General features: G+C 43.0%; 1 protein-coding gene across 1 annotated transcript in view; it reads right to left on the bottom strand.

The window, feature by feature from the left end:
• The window catches only part of myom3 (myomesin 3), a 153,664-nt gene that overhangs the window by 31,365 nt on the left and 99,916 nt on the right, over positions 1-22,383 (bottom strand). Inside the window, exons 13-18 of the mRNA XM_084335719.1 lie at positions 12,570-12,623; positions 11,514-11,641; positions 8,806-8,989; positions 7,549-7,723; positions 3,985-4,106; positions 1,135-1,322 (exon numbers count right to left, since the gene is read on the bottom strand). Coding sequence (XP_084191845.1) covers positions 1,135-1,322; positions 3,985-4,106; positions 7,549-7,723; positions 8,806-8,989; positions 11,514-11,641; positions 12,570-12,623 — 851 coding nt within the window. The remainder of the gene's footprint in view (positions 1-1,134; positions 1,323-3,984; positions 4,107-7,548; positions 7,724-8,805; positions 8,990-11,513; positions 11,642-12,569; positions 12,624-22,383) is intronic.

The raw sequence follows: 22,383 nt of genomic DNA, 5'->3' as shown, positions 1-22,383 counted from the left end.
TTTACATGGGCTACACAGGCCAGGGAGAACAAGAGCCCTGAGCATATAATAACAGTACAATCAATATTATAATTAATCTCATTTGCATCCCGGAAGCCCAAGAGCTGGTGTTAACAGCCGAAAAGCTCATTGTGAGTCCCTCTGAGTGGAGAGCAGAAAGTGTTTTGAGAGGTCGAGTTTTGGGAGGTCTAGATATCTATGGGTCGAGACTCCTAGTTGCAGTATTGATTTGACCCAACAGGGGGAGCTGTGTCATTTCTTAAAAGGCTTACAAGCAGGCTTCGTCTTTGTTCCATCCCAGAACCGGAAGACAACCATTCAAATATAACATGTTTATAACACAGTCTAATTAGGCTGGAACTGTAATCTTCCTCAAACCGGTTTAGAATTAACTTTCCCTAAGGTCAACATGGACACTGCCTGTTGCCTAGTGACACAGCTGTTGTAGTCCTGGGTGTTTTGGCCAGTGGTTCCATTACTTCATGGTAACTACTGAATGGGTAAAACTGTAGCTTGGTAATGTAATTAGGTAATTATATTGAAACCAAGCCGATATGATTGAGTCGGTTGAATGGCTCATTAAATAATAAACCGTATGGTGTGGAGATATACCTAACTCCATAATATGTTCTCCAAGAGTTGCTGAATGCATTTTCTGCTCTCCTACAAGCTCAGGGCACTATTGTAGAACGGAAGGGAAATACTGCACATACAGTAGGGAATTCAATATGCAATATGAAAGATCTATTCTAATTATAATTCAAGCAGGAATTTATGAAAGTTATATTCTAACCCAAATTCAAGCAGGAATTTATGAAATATCTATTCTAACCCAAATTCAAGCAGGAATTTATGAAAGATCTATTCTAATCATTCACATTATATACTAATCTAATCACACCGATGCAATCCTATTATTCTCTATAACGCTCACATATAGTCTATTGTTTATAACTAGAGTTTACTGTTTAAAACTATAGAGTTATCCTTACTGTTTGTCATGCTGCCCATGTGCACTGTATATGCAGTGTCATTGTAGGCCTATCGTGTGTGTCTGTCCAAAACGTTCATTGTATTTGTTGAACAAAGTATTTCTGATGAGGTCAGGGACTCCCATTCTCTCCTATTACTGACCTTGTACTGCCTCTCCTTGGCAGGCTTGGTGTCGACCTCCCTCCATGTGGCCAGGCCCTTCTCCCGTTGGTCTAGATAGTAGTCACGTACGGGGTCTCCTCCGTCAGAGGCAGGGGCCCTCCAGTTCAGCACCATCTCAGAGCCGGTGCACAGCAGCAGGGCGATGGCCGAGGGTGGGGATGGAACGCCTTCACCAGGAAGGTGGGGGAAAGACATACAGTATGTCCTTATTATATAGTTATGAGGAAAGAGCAGGAGAATGCTGCAAGTCATTGGGAATGTCAACTGCTAAACATTCTTCCCATCAAACATTTTGATATCGACTGGCTGTTGCATCAGGCCAAACGGCAGTGTGTTTAAACAGTTTAGTGAGAATTTCAAATGTAGGCATGGACTTCAAGTGTTTCAGAAATCAGTTTACACACTCCCAACAGGCATCTTAAAAGTGTCAGGTAAAGTCTTAATTTAGATCTGGGTGAATAATTCATGTCAAGTTGTAATGCTATGTCATTAGGCCTGCATTTAATATTGTCACCACACCTCAGTCTGCCACAGCTCCTGTCTAGTGCATGGGCTTTACATAGATAGATCTCTCTCCACTACAGTAAGTAACCTTGAATATGATTGAAATAATCTCCCACCCTATTGTATTGTATTCTACTCAATTTAATTATATTCTCTCAGTTCATTTAAGGACACAGAGAGATTCCGGACACAGAGGATTGGTCCTCAGCCATTGTTCCCGCTGGTAATGGCAGTCTAGATGTGAGAATACGCTGGAAATGTGTAGCAGACAAAATTACTCATCGTGGACTCCAGATAAACGCTACAATGGGGGTTTTGGACAGACATGAGAGAGTGGTCTGTAGCGCTTCAACATGTGCCTCACTCATCACCACCCAGCTCTATATTTCTCTCTGTGTGTTTGTGTCCTTAACCCTTTCACTGCCACACGACAAAGGGTTAACCCTTTCACAACCACACTACAGAAGGTTAACCCTTTCACTACCACACTACATACGACGTCACTACAGACGACGTCTGTAGTGTGGTAGTGAAATGGTTAACCTTCTGTAGTGTGGTAGTGAAAGGGTTAAATGCATTAAGGGTGTTTTTTCTTTTACATTAAGTGGTCCCACACCTTTTGTAATCCACACCACAACATGCAGACAAAAGTTTTAATCATCCACAACAGAAAACTGCAACGTTTCCAATGCATGATTCTTCTCTCCAAAGTGATGTCTTCGGAAAGAGCCCAGGTGTTCTGTTGTGGATGGTTAAAAGCTTTATATGCAAGTTGTGCTGCCTGTCTGAAGCGTCCCGGTTTGATTGGAATATTTCATAGCATTTAATGTCAAGGAATCCAAAGCATCCAGAGCGATTACCCCCAGCTGTTCAGTACAGCATATAGGCATATCTAATACCCTGTCATTAGGCTACTTAATTGTTTGCTATTAGATATAGTGTTTATATTGGAGAAATGGAGGCCTGGCTTATGGAGGGAACATCATTTCAGTTGATTAGGATAAAGGTAGTGTTGGGCATTGATGTGATTTACATGTTCAAATCTAGTAGCCTCCTGCCACAGTAGCTGTCTTTTTCCATGTTCCATTGTCAAATTTCACAAAAAGGCTGATACTGTATATCCTGTTGCTAGGAAACAACTAAAAGTAATGTGTTCTTATATACTATGGTTCTGCTTTTAACTTTCCTTTTCAAACAGAGAAAGTTCCTGAAGATAAAATTAATTATAAAATAAAATGGACCTTCATCATTATATTATTATTACAATATTTTTCTTTTAAACATTCAGAAAAAGGTGCGGCCGGGTAGTGCAGCGGACTAAGCGTCTGTCTACCACCGCAGAGACAGTGGGATCTAATCCGGCTGCCGCGGTACCTCCGGCTTGGCCGGTCGTCCATACTGACACAATTGACAGTGTCAGCGGGTGGAAAGCCGGTGGGGTGGGTCCTGGTCGTTGTAAACAGCGCCTCCTACAGGTCGGTCAGGGCGCGTGCATAGCGAGGGAGGGAACTGGGGAAGGTAGTGTGATCCTCCCACGTGTTACACTTCCCCAGTGAGAGTCCTCGCTGTCAGGTGAAAAGAGGCTGCTGGCTGTCTCCACATGTATCGGAGGAAGCATGTGATAGACTTCAGGGCTCCCTAGACCGGCAAGTGGCGGGCAAATGCGTGCAACAACCAGGAAGGGGAGGGGGGAATTAGCATAACGACTAAATTGGGATAGGAGAAAAATACAGAAAAATAGGAGGAGAAAAAGTAGATAAAAAAAAAATAAACATTCAGAAAAAGATAGAGAGAATAACATTCAATTTCCGACATTTTAGTCATTAAAAAATAATGATCTTGTGTGATACTAGTGTGGTCTCTGAGGGCGACTAATCATCATGATCAAACGATCAAAAAGCGCTGTGTGAAAATGTGTTATATAAATCCATTCAAACAATGTAGCAAGTTAGATTAGCAAGCCATCTTGTTATGTCCACCACCATCACAGCTCACTACAGTGCATCCTGTATGGCACAGTCAGGAGGGGTGTGGACATGGAACATGTGATTAATACATAATTATCTAAAGTATGTCCCCTGTATGTCCCCTGCTATAATCTGCTATAATATAATTTTAAGCATAGAGTGGACATATGCTCCCATAACCTGAATGATACACATTTTTCATTCCTATATTGTTGTGCCTGAGGGTTTTAGATTGCTATCAGTTATTTCCCCTGCAGTCAAAACAACAGAATGATAAAAAAAATAGCAAATTTCAAAAGCAGCTCTGGTGGTCACACAGCCTCTGCCATTTTGTGTCCATGCCGACAGTTGCACTCACGGATGGCCGCTTTGACCAGGATGGCGGCCGACTCATCCGAGTATTCGCTGTTCCCCGCTCTGCCCACTGACTTCACCCTGAACACATATTCCTTGTCCGCCGTCAGGCCGTGGACCGTGAATCTGAGGAAAGGAGACCATATTTAGTTTGACTCAAATCATTGCAACAATTGTATACAAGCCATCTGGTATACTCTCAACTCAACCGCATCCACTGCATCCTACTGCCACTATTCATGACGTTTATTTAGGATTTATAGTGTAGACGGCAGGTGTGGCTCTTCATTGGTCCTCCTGGCTGGGTAATCTACCATGAACCATAGACTAAATCACCCAAAGTGCTTGATGAACATGGAAATGGTAGCACTCTAAAACCATTGAGATAACAAGGCAAGATGTAACCTCAGTTAGAGCAGCTGGATTTTTAAATGCAAAGCACCTCCATGGCAGTGTCATTGACAGGCATGTATCCTCACCCTACTTTCCATTTCCCCACGTGGAATGCACCTGATTGAATAAATGACATGCTGGTGCTCTAGTCAGGGTTTTTAGCCCTAGTTGCACTTTTGTTGCAACCCCAGTTATCCCATTAGTTCTCCCAAACTTAGGTTATGTTAAGCTAAGAAATCTGCTATGAAGCATATATTATTTATTATTATTTTATTCCATTGGGTTTTTAGGGTTAGGGTTAAAAATTATTTGAAATAAATCATAGTGGTTCAAACATGTTGGGTCCCGAGGCTAGACCAGTTGAGAACCACTGCTCTAGTGTGACATCTAGTGGCTGAATTGTATCTATAGCACCTTGAACACTAAGCGGCACGGTGGTGTAGTGGTTAACACTGTCGCCTCACAGCAAGAAGGTCCAGGGTTCGATTCCCGCTTGGGGACCAGGTTTCCATGATGCCAGTTACCCAGGTGGGGTATCTCCCAGGCCTTTCTGTGTGGAGTTTGCATGTTCTTCCCGTGCTCGCAAGGGTTTCCCCCCCCGATAAGATAAACCCAATGGAAAAACATGCACAACAACAAGATCGCTAACGCTGTGGCGTCCTTGACGAAGACAGACAGGAGCACTTGGATTGGACCCCTGGCGCGGCTCACGTTGACGCCTGTCTGCTCCCGGCTGCCCTTGGGGGGGAAGGACGACGGGATGGGTTAATCGCAGAGACGAATCGCATGCATGCATCGCATGTGTGCCGATTAATGACCTCTGAGCAGGTCCTAAATTATTATTATTATTAACATTAAAAAAAAAACGTTTTTTAGCTGTAGTTGTTTTTACTTCGAAGACCAGCACCAAACCTTTTTGATGAACAGAATTTGCACATCTCTTTTTCTAACCTTATCTACCCTACCCTACATTACCTGGCAAGAAAAGTAGTACATGGAAAATAGTATTGCCCGATATCCTTCCTAGCTTGTGCACCTCCATGATGATCAACCTTAGCTACCGTACCTGCGCCCCACCTCGCAGAGAGCAACGAGTGCTGATCATCAATCAATCAATCAATCAATCAGATTTATTTATATAGCACATTTAACATGACACGTGTCAACCAAAGTGCTGTACAGAGGGTAGATACACATAGATATATATTGACAACAATCACACTCCGTTTTATGGGAGGGCACACAGGCAAACACACAGGAAAACAGGGCATGAGTCAGTGAACGGGAAAGGCTAGTAGGTAGAAGTGGGTTTTGAGCCTAGATTTGAAGGCATCTATCGAGGGGGCAAGCCTAAGGGCCCTTTCTCACTCACGTTTGGGGATCGAATCACTGCTCCCGAGAACGGTGGGGAGTGTTCTCACTCACCCCTTTTGCGATGCGAAACGGCGCTGATTCGTTTCACCCCCCGCTGAACGGGATCAGTTGGATTAGGTGGTCTCGGAATCGCGGCGTGCGGGTGCGGGGGGCGTGACACACACAACGTCGTTACTGTCATGCTTGCTTGAATTTTGGGCAGATAACACCACACACAGCAACAACTGGAGAATACCCACAAAAACGATATTTATGGGCAATTTGAGAGTTCAGACCTCAACCAAAAACAAGTGGATGAAAACGTTACAAACACACAGCACTTCCCTGGCTCGCATTAGGCCTGGCAATTTTTGTTTGCCATGCTATTTTCTATACATTAGTTTCCTGTTTGAATGCATTTATTTCTATTAGACCAGTGGTGCCCAACCAGTCGGCCGTGATCGACCAGTAGATCAATGACATGTAATATAATTGCCACGAACGATGGGATAATGTTAGCTGCTGGACAGGCTAAGCTAACTAGCGTTAGCTTAGCGTTAACGATAACCCTGCAAAAAACGCTCAAAAGCGGACTCTACAACAGAGTTCCATTCGTGAGAAAAGAGGCAGAACACACAGTGAATGTATCCGTTTTGTTTATTGCACGTTCTTTGCTGAAAAGAAAGTGCTACAGGCTATACTAGACTAGGCTAAGCTAACTAGCGTTAACCGTTAGCTTAGCGTTAGCCCTGGGAAACGCTCAAAAGCGAACTCTACAACACCATTCGTGATAAAATGGGGTGGGTTATATTGACAAGGCTTGACAACAGAGGTTCAAATATAACTTCATATTTATTGCTTATTTATTCATTTTATATCAGCATCCAATCTCCAGCGCCATGTTAACACTTCCTGTGTTTACATTTTCGAACGTGACATCATCACCTACGGCAAGCGTAAACGCTCAAAAGGCAAACCGTAAACAGAACCCGGAACGAAACAAGACTGCAGTGTGTACGCAAACTAGAGGGGGGAGAGGGGGGGGGGAGTTCGCATCAGATCTCGGAACGGGCCAGAACGGAATGAAATAGAAACGAATAGGGTGAGTGAGAAAGGGCCCTGGAGGTGGGGATGCTGTTCCATAGTTCAGGGGCTGCGACAGCAAAGGCACGGCCCCCCCTGAGCTTGAGGTTAGACCTCCGGACTGTCAGGAGCCTCTGATCGGCTGACCTGAGGTAACCATTAAGGGCTTTAAAAACAAATAGGAGAACCTTAAAATATATCCTGTAGCGTACTGGAAGCCAATGAAGGGAGGCAAGGACGGGTGATGTGGTCTCTTTTGCGGGTTCCGGTCAACAGTCTGGCAGCAGCGTTTTGTACCAGTTGTAAGCGGGACAGGGAAGACTGGTTAATGCTTATATAGAGGGAGTTGCAGTAGTCTAATCTAGATAAAAAATGAAGGCGTGGATGACTCTCTGAAGGTCTGCAGGGGAGAGAAGGGCTTTGAGCAGTCACGGTTGTCAGCGGCGAGGAGTAGGTCATTTGACACTTTAAGGAGGGCTGATTCTGTGCTATGGCCAGTCCTGAACCCTGACTGAAATGTCTCCAGGATGCTGTTCTGGTGCAGGTAGGGAGACAATTGGCACAGAACAACCTTTTAGAGTATTTTTGACATCTGTAAGCAGCTGAAGCGAGAATGCTTTGCATCTATGACATAGTCTGTCATTGTTTCCCTTTTAACTAACAGCCACGGTAGGCAACCATTCCCATATTTATATTTGTTTTGTTGTTGATTTTCATTCATGAGTTCTTGACCACTAACCTATTTTTGGCAAAAGGCTTGTTGTTGACCGTCTTCCACTCCTGTTTCCCTGCCTCGCTGCAGTAGACGTAGTAGCCCAGGATATCCTTTGTGTCTTTGGGCTCCTGCCAGCGGACCAGTACACTGGTGTCTGTGTCTCTTACAGGCAGCACAGAGTGGGGCCGGCCTGGAAGAGCTGATGGGAACCGGAGGGGGAAATAAACAAGACAAATCCCTCTTCAAACTGAATTAAAATATGTCTAAATCCTAGACGTATGAAACAATACTTTAACATGAACAAGCCTCTCCCAATGTGAGAGGTTATAAGAAGCCAGACTTTATTCTACTGGATTTATGGTAAATGGTAAATGGCTGCTTTTTTTTATACAGCGCTTTTATCCAAAGCGCTTTACAATTTGTTACTCACATTTTACCCATTCACTCACACATTCACACACCGACGGCGGAGGCAACCAAAATTATGGCATTTTACAATACAGAACTTTGAAGGCGTTTTCCCTAGCATCTACACACACCAAACTTTCCACCTTTATTCATATCTATATCCTGCTTCTTTGTGCCAAAGGGGTTGTTTATATGTCATACCTAGCCTGATTTACAGACACTACAAAACTTTAAAGGCGTTTTTCTCAAAATGAGATTTTATGAGTTGATATATCACTCATCCAGATTTTTTGAACATTTTATACAAAAAATGAATGCGAAAAATAAATTTCTTTATGACTAGGGGGTCATGAAAGGTCATAAATCCCCTTACCCTTAAGACACAGTCAACAGCTGACTAGCTAGCTGTCATTAGCATAACTTCAACGTCAACGTTGCCTTATTAGCATTAGCTGTGCACCAGGCCAAGTGACATCAGTTCTGTGTCACTGCTTGCTTCTGTGTGTGACGGCTCTGTATGTGTGTGTGTGTGTGTGTGTGTGTGTGTGTGTGTGTGTGTGTGTGTGTATGTGTGTGTGTGTGTGTGTACATGTGTGTGTGTGTGTGTGTGTGTGTGTGTGTGCGTGCGTGCGTGCGTGCGCGTGTGTGTGCGTGCGAGCTGGCGGGAATGTGTGTGTGTTGCTCCGTCCTTATCTTGTCCATCTACTTCTGTAACACACTGCTGGACGCACAGCCAACTTCTTATAGATAGATATATTCGAATGCTGCTCACACCCAAATGAGATACATTACATAGAAGTGATAAGTAGTTTGAAACCAGAACATTTCTTAAAAAATAAATAAAAAAATCACTGTGTCCAAATTATCCCTCACCTTGAGGTTCTCCCAGGGAGATGGGTGCGCTGGGTTCGGATGGGTCGCTGACTCCATACCTGTTGACGGAGCGCACCCTGAAGCAGTACTGCTTCCCCTTGACCAGGTCAAAGACAGGGAAGCGGGTGGAGTTCACCTCCATGTCCATGCTGGCCAACTGCCAACTGGTTGTCCCCGCCAGAGACTGGTGGATTGACAGATGGCACGCACGCACGCACGCAAACACACACACACACACACACACACACACACACACACACACACACACACACACACACACACACACACACACACACACACACACACACACACACACACACACACACACACACACACACACACACACACACACACACACACACACACACACACACACACACACACACACACACACACACACACACACACACACACACACACACACACACACAGAGATCAGTGTAATATTATGGTATTAGATAGAGACAAAGGGAAGAAGGCAGGAAGGAAGGAAAAAAGAAAGAAAGAAAGAAAGAAAGAAAGAAAGAAAGAAAGAAAGAAAGAAAGAAAGAAAGAAAGAAAGAAAGAAAGAAAGAAAGAAAGAAAGAAAGAAAGAAAGAAAGAAAGAAGAGAAGAAAGAAAGAAATACTGTACAGTATACATAGGCTATCAATTAGTAGCACTGTGCCTTAGGGTTTGTCACTGGTTATAAGCACCTTACCCACCACTGTACTTTGTATGCTAAATCTGACCATCTTTGTACGCAGGCGAATGCAGTTTGCTTCATAAAACCCTCCTTGGTTCAGTCCCTTCTTACCTGTGTACATATCTCCTTAGAAGCCAAGGCCATTCTGGCCTGCGCTCTTAAGATGCTCAGGACTTTACTGTTCACACAGAGTTGGGAAAAAGAGCTTTTAAATGTGCTGCCTCGTTTGCTTGGAACATGCTCCAGACATTTTTTAAATCGCCTCATCCAATTTCTTATGATGACTCAGGTTAGATCCTGAAGGATCTATGTATTTGATTTGTTGTCTGTGTTTCCCAAACATCTGCACTTTATGATGTGATATTTATGATGTGTACTTTATATGATGTGATATGTAGCTATGCGGTGTACTTTATATGATGTGATATGTACTGTATGATGTGTACTTAGATGTGATATTTATCACATGTTCTTTATATGATGTGATATTTAGCATGTGTACTTTATATGATGTGATATGTATGATGTGTACTTTACATGATGTGATATGTATGATGTGTACTTTATATGATGTGATATGTAGCTATGAGGTGTACTTTATATGGTGTGATATGTACTGTATGATGTTTACTTTGATGTGATATTTATCACATGTTCTTTATATGATGTGATATTTAGCATGTGTACTTTATATGATGTGATATTTATCATGTGTTCTTTATATGATGTGATATTTATCATGTGTACTTTATATGATATAATATTTATCGTGTGCACTTTATATGATGTGATATTTATCATGTGCACTTTATATGATGTGATATTTATCATGTGTACTTCTTATTGCTTTTTACACGTTGTTTTGTATTGTTTTTTAATCTGGTGATTTTAATCTGATGACGTCTGCTGCTGCTTTTCTCAGCCAGGTTGTGAAAGAGATCCTTGATCTCAATGGGCAAAATACCTGGTTAAATAAAGGTTCAATATAAAATGTATTTAAATAAATGTAAATGAACTTCAAACGAAGATACTCGAAGATATTCTTCTGCTCCCCATCTCAACCATTATGTCCTCAACCCGCCCAGTGAAGTGACCTAAGAATAGAACAGAGCGTTTTCAAAAGGAGATGATTAATACAAAGGCCAGAGTCCCTTAATTTTCTGGGCAGGACAGAAGTTCTGCCATTTTCAATGTTCCCGACAGATGGGACAGTTTTATTACCCCGCCAACATATAAAAGTAGAATAAAAATCCATTTCCTGTGGCAGTTTTCTGCAAAAAAAAAAAAAAGAGAAAAAAGATTTTTTAAGCGGCAAGCTGTTGGGTGAACCAAGGCGCTATGCTTTTGATCTGAGAGGATGACTCCCAGCACTCATCATGTTTTGATTGAATGTTCTCATCCGTGCATCAATTTGAACGTTTTTTTTGTTAAACGTGAAGAAAAAGTGATAGCTTGTTTACCTATCCTGCATGCCGGGGGCCACACATGAGTGCACACACAACACTAGAGAAAAGACACAATGGGTAACACAATGAGAAGGAAGTGGCGGCTTTTTCTCCTGCACGCGACCTATGAACCGGCTCGCTTTTTAATCACTCGTCAACAGGAACAGGAAAAGAGCTTTGATGTTCATGAGCAAAAGCAAATTAAACGCCTGATGCTGAGGCGCGTGGCACGAAAGAGCAACTTCAAGGTTTGTTTGCCTTTAATGAGTCCACAAATTTCCACCTAAACTGACACCACAGCGGTAAAAGGGTGTGTTTTTCGTCCTCTGCTGTGCCTTTAATTAGTGGGCTGGAGCTGGGCTCTGTTAATTTGGCCCAGTCTGACACTGGACTGAACAAAACACAACAGTAAAGCTCACCGAGTAGCCAATGGGGAACTGACTTTGCGAGCAATCAATGGTCGAGTTCAATGGATGTCTGTGTGTGTGTGTGTGTGTGTATGTGTGTGTGTGTGTGTGTGTGTGTGTGTGTGTGTGTGTGTGTGTGTGTGTGTGTGTGTGTGTGTGTGTGTGACTCACCCGCTCCACATAGTAGGTGAGTGGCTCCCTGCCTCGTGGGTCGGGCTCAGTCCAGCTCAGCACGACGTAGGTGTCGCTCACCTCGCAGGTGTGCACGTCTGTAGGAGGGAAGGGAATCTTGACCTGTCCTGTGGACCAAGAGGAGGAGGAGGAGGAGGAGGAGGTGGAGGAGGAGGAGGAGGAGGTGGAAATGGTGAAGAATTGTGGAACAAACCATCCCAGCTAAGGCCAAATGAATGCATCAACCAGCAGGTATCAACTCATTTTCTTCCCCTTACTCTGTTTAGAGAAATATGATGTTTTTGCTTTTGCTTTTCTTGCCTGGTCGAATATCTATCACACGCAAACAAAAAACCAAATGCACCAAATTTGCTGTGCTCCATTTATTAACACGCCGACATTTGAGCCACATCGCTTTACATGGTGGCGAAATTACACTATATCACCCATCCAACACACACACAGCCATCATAACAGACTCAGGTAATGACTCCTATGAATGGGAGAATGCATTATCTAGCTTCTCCTCTAAGTATACCCCATTCCCTGGTGCTTTCATGCCACTCTCTCTCTCTCTCTCTCTCTCTCTCTCTCTCTCTCTCTCTCTCTCTCTCTCTCTCTCTCTCTCTCTCTCTCTCTCTCTCTCTCTCTCTCTCTCTCTCTCTCTCTCTCTCTCTCTGTGTGTGCCACAAGACCTCATAACCTATATGTTAGCACTAGCAGGCCTCTTCACAGCACAAAGCACTCCAACCATCTTGGGCCATTACGTGCATTTACCCAGACCACCACCAGGGAATAGTCTGCTCTTTGCGGTGCATCATCTCAGCTATACAATTACTGCAGGGAGTTGTTGAATATCGTATGAAGATGGTGGTGTCCCTGGGTGGTACAGGCGAGGAGCACACACTATGCTGTGTTGGAAATAAATGGCTGCTATTTGGTTTGGGGGTTGGAAATAGACTCTGCCTATTTATTTTTTCACAGGGGGTTGAATAGAATGCTGTTATTTGTGGTTATTATTATTATAAAAGCATATAAAAGGTAACATTTCCTCACCTTCCAGCTGGTCCTTGGTGATGATGATCTCCCTCCCTCTGTCCACCTTCACCACTGGAACAGAGAGAGAGAGAGAAAGAGAGAGAGAGAGAGAGAGAGAGAGAGAGACAGAGGGAGGGGAGAGATGGAGGGATGGAGAAAGACAGAGACTTGATTTTCATAACAACTACAGTACTTTAATGTAACAACTAAGTAAAACACTCACTCACTCTCTCACGCACGCACGCACGCACGCGCACACGTCATTATAAATGATTTCCCATATATTTTTTATCTTTGCAAATTTGTAATACAATACCAATGGGTTCAAATGGTAAAATCAGCCATTTTGAAATCCAAAATTATGCAGGTTATATTTATCCTATCCCAAAAATTACCTCATATTTAAATTCCCCATTAAGAAACACATCATTTAGACACCTTGCATGTTAGGATTTCCTTCAGATTCATGTTGGCATCCATGTATGGCCAAGGGGTGAAAAATGGTAAAATCGGCCATTTTGAAATCCAAAATGATGTAGGTTAGAGTTATCCTATGCCAAAAATGAACTCATATTTGAATTCCCCATTAAGAAACACATCATTTAGACACCTTGCATGTTAGGATATCCTTCAGATTCATGTTGGCATCCATGTATGGCCAAGGGGTGAAAAATGGTCAAATCGGCCATTTTGAAATCCAAAACAATGTAGGTAGGAGTTATCCGATTAGAAAAATAATCCCATATTTGAATTCCCCACAAGAAAACACATATTTTAGGCACCCCACTCCACTCCTAACGGGCAAGCTCTCAACGGAGGTTGACGTGAAGTCGGTCGTCGGCGAGAGTTTGTCCACTCCCTTGTCTCCCTTCCCCTCTTCTCTTTTTTCTCCTTCTTCTCTCTCCAGGGTGGTGGGGAGCGTAGCAGATTCTGTTCCACCCTCTAATCCCGATTTGATAGGGGTTCCTGAGATCTATTGGGACCTGGCGGACGTTTTTAGCAAGACGCGTGCTAAAGCACTACCGCCTCATAGATCATACGACCCATTAAACTCCTACCCGGTACCTCCCCGCCTCGCGGGCGAATGTTCTCTCTCTCACGCCCCGAGACCTTGGCCATGAACACCTACATTGAGGAGGCATTGCTTGCGGGGCACATACGTCCTTCCACATCCCCGGCCGGCGCTGGTTTCTTCTTTGTTGATAAAAAAGATGGGGATCAGCGTCCGTGCATTGATTATAGGGGATTGAATGACGTTTCCATCAAGAACCAATATCCTTTACCTCTCATGGACACGGCCTTTGAGTGCTTACAGGGGGCACAGGTCTTTTCTAAACTTGATTTACGTAATATACACAATCTGGTCAGGATTAGAGAAGGAGACAAGTGGAAGACTGCATTTAATACGCCCAATGGTCACTATGAGTATTTGGTCATGCCCTTTGGTTTGGCTAATGCTCCGGCAGTCTTCCAAGCCCTGGTTAACAACGTGCTGCGAGACTTGATTGGGGTGTCGTTGTTTGTTTACCTAGATGATATCCAAATTCTTTCTCGCGATATGGTGCAACACCAACTGCATGTTCGGGAGGTGCTAGTCCGTCTCCTCAAGCATCAACTATTCGTTAAGGCCGAGAAGTGTGTGTTTCACACTGATACAGTTTCCTTCCTGGGCTTTGTGTTGACGAAGGGTGATCTACGCATGGATTCGGCCAAGGTGAGTGCAGTCTTGGACTGGCCACGGCCTTCATCGCTCAAGGGGTTACAACGTTTTTTGGGCTTTGCACATTTTTACAGGCGCTTTATTCGCAACTTTAGCGCCTTAGCCAATCCGTTAACAGCTCTCACTAAAGCCTCTCTCCCTGGCTTTGAATGGTTTCTTAGGGCAGAGTCGGCCTTCTGCACTCTCAAACGTCGGTTTACATCCGCTCCTGTATTGATCCGCCACGATGCGGAGGTTCCGTTCATTGTGGAGGTGGATGCCTCTGACATCGCGGTGTGGGGGGTGCTCTCTCAGAGGTGCTTAAAGGATGGGAAAGTGCACACGTGTGCTTTTTTCTCTCACCGTCTGTCACCAGCCGAGCGCAACTACGACGTGGGTAATCGGGAGTTGTTGGCTATCAAATTGGCACTGGAGGAATGGAGACATTGGTTGGAGGGGGCGGCACATCCTTTCATTGTTTGGACCGATCATAAGAACTTGGCTTACATCCAAGGGGCTAAACGCCTTAACGCTCGCCAGGCCAGGTGGGCGTTATTCTTCACACGATTTCGATTTACCATCTCCTATAGGCCCGGGTCCAAGAATATCAAACCCGACGCGTTATCGCGCCAGTTTGATCTTCCTGGCCGGGAGGAGTAGCCCCATCCCATTATTCCACCGGCCTTGATTTTGGCACCCGTGTCTTGGGGCATAGATAAGGTGATAAGGTCGGCGCTGACGCGGGAGCCCGACCCTGGCGGGGGCCCTCCGGGGTGGTCATATGTGCCCAAGGCGGCACGCTCACGTTTGCTGCAGTGGGCACATGCCTCATCCCTCACCAGCCACCCTGGGGCCACCAGGACCCTGGAATTTATCCGTAGGTGGCCGACAGTGGAGGGGGATACGCGTTCCTTTGTGGCGGCCTGCCCGATGTGCGCGCGCAGTAAGACCTCTCGCCGTGCACCGGCAGGTCTCCTCCGGCCACTTCCTATTCCTAAACGGCCCTGGTCGCACATATCCCTGGACTTTATTTCTGGCCTCCCCCTTTTGGACGGGTTCACCGCCATTTTGGTGGTGGTGGACCGGTTCTCGAAGGCGGCTCACTTTGTTCCTCTCCCCAAGCTTCCATCGGCCCGAGAGACTGCTGATCTGGTGATACAGCATGTCTTTCGGGTCCACAGGCTTCCGGTGGATATCGTGTCGGACCGGGGTCCTCAGTTCACTTCCAGGTTCTGGAAGGCGTTTGCCGCCGGTCTCAGCGCCTCCGTCAGCCTTTCGTCTGGGTTTCATCCGCAGTCGAACGGGCAGACGGAGCGCATCAACCAGGACCTAGAGGGGGTCTTGAGATGTTACGTTGCCGGTTGCCCAGCAACGTGGAGTAGGAGGTTGGCATGGGCTGAGTATGTGCATAATACCCTCCTCTCCTCCTCTACCGGTATGTCTCCCTTTCAGTGTCAGTATGGTTTTCAACCTCCTTTGTTTCCCGAGCAGGAGCAGGAGGCGGAGGTGCCCTCGGCCCAGGCACATGTGGCTCGCTGCCGCAGGACGTGGAAGCGGGTCCGGGCGGCACTGCAGAAGGTTTCGGTTAGTACCCAGCGGCAGGCTAACAGCAAGCGTCGACCGGCTCCGGTTTACCGTCCTGGGCAGCGGGTTTGGCTTTCCACCCGGGATCTCCCTCTCCGGGTAGAATCCAGGAAGCTGGCTCCTCGCTTTATAGGGCCCTTTAAAGTGGTACGTCGGGTGAATCGTGTGGCTTACAGGCTACGGCTTCCGAGCTCTATGAGGGTTCATCCGACGTTTCATGTGTCCCTGTTGAAGCCGTTCCTCTCATCGCCCTTGGCCCCGCCACTGCCTACGGTTCCTCCGCCTCTGTTTATGGGTGGTCAGCCCATTTACACGGTGCGGAGGATACTGGGTTGTAGGCGGAAGGGTAGGGGGTTTCAGTTCTTGGTGGATTGGAAGGGGTACGGGATAGAAGAGCGTTCTTGGGTGCCTCAAAGGGATATTTTAGATCCCAGCCTGATCATTGATTTCCGGCGGCTGAATCCCGAGGCCCCCAGTTGAACGTCTGGTGCCGTTCGTCGGGGGAGGGTACTGTTACGATTCTGGTTCTTGACTACGGTCGGGAACCACCCACCTTCTCTGTCATCTGTCACTTGTTTTTCCCTGTCATTTAGTGCTGTCACTTAGGGGTTGGCTTCTGATTGGCTGTCACAGGGGTGTGTGTGGAATGTTGGTATTTGGTGGCTATGTAACATTCCTTTCCTCTGCTTGTCATTCGTCAGGTCTTCACTATAGGCGTTCGGAGATAACGCGGCCGGTTCCAGTTCTGGACCACCACTAAGCTCCATTATCTATTCTCTCTTTCCCTTGCCTTGGCATAGTATCCTAGTATTACTCTTTGTGTTCTTTACTATTAAAGGCGAACCTGTTCAAGAGTATACCTTCTTCGTCTGTATGGCTCAATACACACAATTGTTAAGGGGATGCAACCAGAGAAGGACTTTCGTCTTGTTTACATCAGGGTCCCCCATTTTCAATTAATCGTAACATTTATGTAAAAGATTTATGAATTGTAAAAGATTTCAATAAATATGAACATGTTAATGCTATACTACTACATAAAGTGAATTTATACGGAATTGGTCTTACGCTTCCATTCATTTAATGCAGGGATGTTCACAGCATTTCACTTTCAACCAGGTATCTGATTCATTTAATGTAGCAAGTAGCAACTAGTAGTTCACCCAGTCCTTGTTGGACTGATAAGTGGTTGCATAGTGGAGATTTAGGATTCACTGTGTACCCTTGCCTATTATTGATTGATTGATTGAAAACTTTATAACAGATTGTAGAATGGGTACAAATACAGTACGGCTCAATACACACAATTGTTAATGGAATGCAGACCAGAGAAATACTTTCGTCTTGTTTACATCAGGGTCCCCCATTTTCAATTCATAATGACATTTATGCGAGACACAATATACAGATATATATCATGACATTTATGACATACAGATATACAGTACTGTTACATTTGTGACATACACGATATGCAAATATACAGTAGTGTTAAACAGAGATCCTAACAGAAAATATATACATACGAGGGGGAGGAGACTGTACATTGGCAGGAGGGGCGGGGGGGGGGGGGGGGGATCTCCCTTATTTTTTAATCCCAATGTTGACAGCTATGCTCTAGAGTCTGGGCTGTTGGGCCCCTCCTCCCTGGGAATTTTCACATTTTCTCTTTTTACATAATAGGAAACTACAGGTGCATACCTTCAAAATAAGCCATCAATTGTTTAAAATTCAAGCCGATAGTTTTCAATCAATGTCCTATGAAACATTCTGGTAACATTATAACCTAAACGCAGTTCAGGGCTTTGAAAGGAAGACAGTCAATTCAGCTATTTGATGAAAGGACTACACTCCCAGAATTCAATGTGATCAATGTCACTCCAGACCAATTCACACCTAAACAAAGGCCCAGTTCCTTTGTTATTCCAATGACTGGACCCAAGAGGCCCAGAGAGAGTTTTGTGTGACACACACAAGCTAGGGCTTTAGATAGAAGTTTACCTGAATACATTACTATTATTATTATTATTATTATTATTATTATTATTATTATTATTATTATTATTATTATTATTATTATTATTATTATTATTATTATTATTATTATTATTATTATTATTATTATTATTATTATTATTATTATTATTATTATTATTATTATTATTATTATTATTATTATTATTATTATTATTATTATTATTATTATTATTATTATTATTATTATTATTACTACTATTATTATTATTATTATTATTATTAGGGCTTTAGATAGAAATGTACCTGTGATGCACAAGAGAGAGAGATAGAGAGAGAGATAGAGATAGAGAGAGAGAAAGAAAGAAAGAATGAAAAAAGAAAGAGAGAGAGATACAGAGACAGAGATATAGACAGAGAGAGAGAGACAGAGAGAGTGAGATCCTCCTGATTAGCTGTTGAACAGAGAGCTGAGATTTACAGTGTTATATATATATTAGGGCTGTCAGTTTATCGCGTTAATTAGATTAATTAATTACACAGCAAATTATCGCGTTATGAAAATTTACTCAAAATTAATTACAAAAAAAAAACAAAAAAAATTAAATAATTAATTTTTTTTATCTCATTCATTCCATAAGAACGTAGAATACACATTTACAGACTTTTTTTTATATGGTCCATTTGCATTTTCTTGGTATCTGATTCTAGGGACATAGATGGATCTCAGGGAATGTATTCCCAGTGTCAGAAATACTTTGTCTGTTACTAGGCTTGAGTAAATTGTAATGAACCAAATGAGAATATCAATTAATTTTTTTTTTATCTTTGACTGTGAATAACACCATGCTCAAATTGACCAGACCTGAAAAATGTAAGCAAATTAATAGATGGAAGATGATTAAACAGAAGGTTTTGTTGATAGAGTACTGAATTCTGCCATCCGGACACATGAAATTTGAAATATGGTTATAGAATATAGAATATCAGGCATAAAATGGTTATGCGATTAAAATGCGATTAATTAGATTAATTAATTACAAATCCTGTAATTAATTAGATACATTTTTTTAATCGCCTGACAGCACTAATATATATATATTTTTTTTATATGCTCACTCTGTTGTGACTGGGCACGTAGTGAGCACACACATATAGACAAACATACCAGTACACACACACACACACACACACACACACACACACACACACACACACACACACACACACACACACGCGCGCGCACACACACACACACACACACACACACACACACACACACACACACACACACACACACACACACACACACACACACACACACACACACACACACACACACACACACACACACACACACACACACACACACACACACACACACACACACACACACACACACACTGTATAGATTATATAGATATATAATGAGCACAACATGGGCCGTTTCATCACCAACTTGGAGGTGAAGGATGAGCTGAGGACAGACCGAGCAGAGCCCAATGTACCCCAGCCCACCCACCAAGCCTAGTACATCCCAGCCTAGACCACATGCCCAGCCTAGTACATCCCAGCCTAGACCACCTGCCAAGCCTAGTACATCCCAGCCTAGACCACCTGCCAAGCCTAGTACATCCCAGTGTACTCCACCCCAGCTGGAAAAGGTAGCCAGCAAGAAGAAGAAACAGAAAAGAAAGAGACAGGAGGAGTCTTCATCAGACTTTAGACTTGACTTGACCAAATCAAAAAAGACTTGCAACTCGACTTTGACTTTAACACCAATGACTCGTGACTTCACTTGGACTTGAGCCTTTTGACTTGAGAAGACTTGATACAGTACCTTCCCCCATGCCCAACGATTAAAAATTATGTTATTAAATGTGCCGTGAATTAACAAATTTCCAGCGAATAGACACTTCATTTGCGCAGTCCTGGCTCCTGTGTCACCTGCGGAGACACGATGTGGGCGTGTTTTGTTTACTTGTTAGACTGTCATGGCTGCGCCCTGTAGTCGAGTTTTTACACATGATATTGGATATTCTCACTATTTCTCTTTTGTTGAGCACAAAGAAAAGATTATTATTATTATGGTTATTGTTATCCTACATTTAAAATGGATATGGTGATCCTTATTCTTTTTTTTCTCAATATACTCCTGAACTGGTTTTCTCAAGCAGCTCTTGCCCAAATGTATCTATAGTTGTAAGACTAACCCTGATTCTGAATATTATTACATTTATAGAAATTAGATTATGTTTTGCCAACAAGTTGATAATGAAACTTTTTGGTGAAGCGCGTATTATGACTTGTTTAGGACTCGAAACTCAAAGGTTAGGACTTGGGACTCAACTCGGGACTTGCCTGTCTTGACTTGGGACTTGACTCGGGACTTGAGTACCAAGACTTGAGACTGACTTGAGACTTGCAAAACAATGACTTGGTCCCACCTCTGGTAACTAGTAAGAGTAGGTAAGGGATATGTACAGATATAGATATAGTAACTAGTAAGGGATATACAGATATATATATATATATATATATATATATATATATATATATATATATATATATATATATATATATATATATATATATATATATATATATATATATATATATATATATATATATATATATATATATATATATATTAAACTAGATAAGACTCGTGCACATCTGGTTGGACCCCGACTGGAGGTGCAGGTCAGCGCAAGAGAGATAAATAAACTAAAAGGAGAAAACCTTCAAGGGAAAGAAGGGACTGCACACTCCACAGGACTCGTTTTTGCTTATTTATTGTTGCACAACGCGTTTCGCTATCGCTATAGCACCTGAGGAAGCGATAGCGAAACGCGTTGTGCAACAATAAATAAGCAAAAACGAGTCCTGTGGAGTGTGCGGTCCCTTCTTTCCCTTGAAGGTTTTCTCCTTTTAGTTTATATATATATATATATATATATATATATATATATATATATATATATATATATATATATATATATATATATATATATATATATATATATATATATATATATATATATATATATATATATAGTATAGTATAGCATATGATGTCTTGGGCTTTATCATAACAGAACTCTGGCAGAGTCATAATAACAGAGTTATACTCTCTGTTGGACATAGATGTAGGGCTTTATCACGTTAGCCTAGCTTCACGCTAGCCTAGCTTGGCTGCACATTAGCCTAGCATAGCACAATGAATGGAAGTGAATAACGTGCAGCCAGATAGCTTTACAGAGACACACACACACACAGCATGTAGGCGTTTATTTCTAGCATGATTAATTAATTGTTCTGTCAATGAATCAATCAATCACTCGTTCTGTATAAAGCTATCTGGTCTGGGCCTAGCTGCTTATTAGCCTAGCTTAGCACAATGAATTGAAGTGGACAGTGTCGGTTAGCTAGGCAACGTCTTATGGAGATCACCGTCAGTGAAACTGCACCCCCCCGACACTTAAATCAGCCCCTCCCCTCGACTTTGTAGTTCTTTGACATTATTGCGGGGAAAAACAGCCTTACAATCTAATAACAATTAACGTATTTACAAGTCGTATTAAGTTTTGCAAATAAGGAGACCGATTTCTGAAATGCGTGACTTTTTGGCCATTTTTGAGAAATACTCTCTGCCTTTGTTACCCGCGGGCAGGTGCAAACAGCGTGGGCCGACCCTAGAGGGTCTTCTGCCCCCTTAACAAGTTAGCAGAGTTATAATGCTAAGCAGGAAAGTGTTGCATCAAGTTCAAGGCCATATCATTCTTAATTTTTTATATATAAAAAAAAATCTTTTCAGGAAGAGCACCTCAATATATCTGTAAAAGATTACAACTATTTCCGAATTTTAACCACTTATCTTCCCGTTTGTTTGATCTGCATTTATTTCATATTTATACACGTTTTCAACACCATATTGCAGCGTGGAAAACATGCACCAAGTCCTTGTGAAAAATAATCTGTCTTTATATTTACAAATGAATGACTAATTCGGTCAGAAATAGCGTAACTAATAAAGTTAGTAAGCACTGCTTATTGATTATTATATCCACGGGGTTACAGTAAACGTTTCTCCCGGTACATTCTGAAGACACACCACTGTCTGCTGAAGCACCATGGCTCTTCCGCACATTAGTGAGAGCAGAGCAGCGCGAGGGGGGCGGAAACTCGGCATCAAAGTGTTCAGCTCAGCCGAGAGGAAGGAGGAGGAGAGAGTCCTTCCAATCATGTTTGCACAATGCCGGTTCTTTGGCTGGCTACATCAGCCATAGTGCAATTGCGCCACCGTGTGTCGTAATTCGGTAACAGACTTTCTGGAACATTCACTGCCTCACGGCAGTATGAAAAGAGCGTTTATTTGATAATTACAGCGACAATTTAATGAATGAGTGCAGATAAAAAATCTGCGTTTTAACCATGGGAGTCAATGGGAAGAAAAAAAACCACTAGGTTAATTGGCAAGCTAAGGTCTATAACTTTTTTTTATAGGTATTCTAATGATGATCATTTTACATATTGGATATATATAGAAAATGACCAAACTGACCCAATTTCATG

The sequence above is a fragment of the Notolepis coatsorum genome (assembly GCF_963971535.1).
Source record: "Notolepis coatsorum genome assembly, chromosome: 19".
Taxonomy (NCBI): Eukaryota; Metazoa; Chordata; class Actinopteri; order Aulopiformes; family Paralepididae; genus Notolepis; species Notolepis coatsorum.
This window is presented reverse-complemented; position numbering and strand designations above follow the sequence as displayed.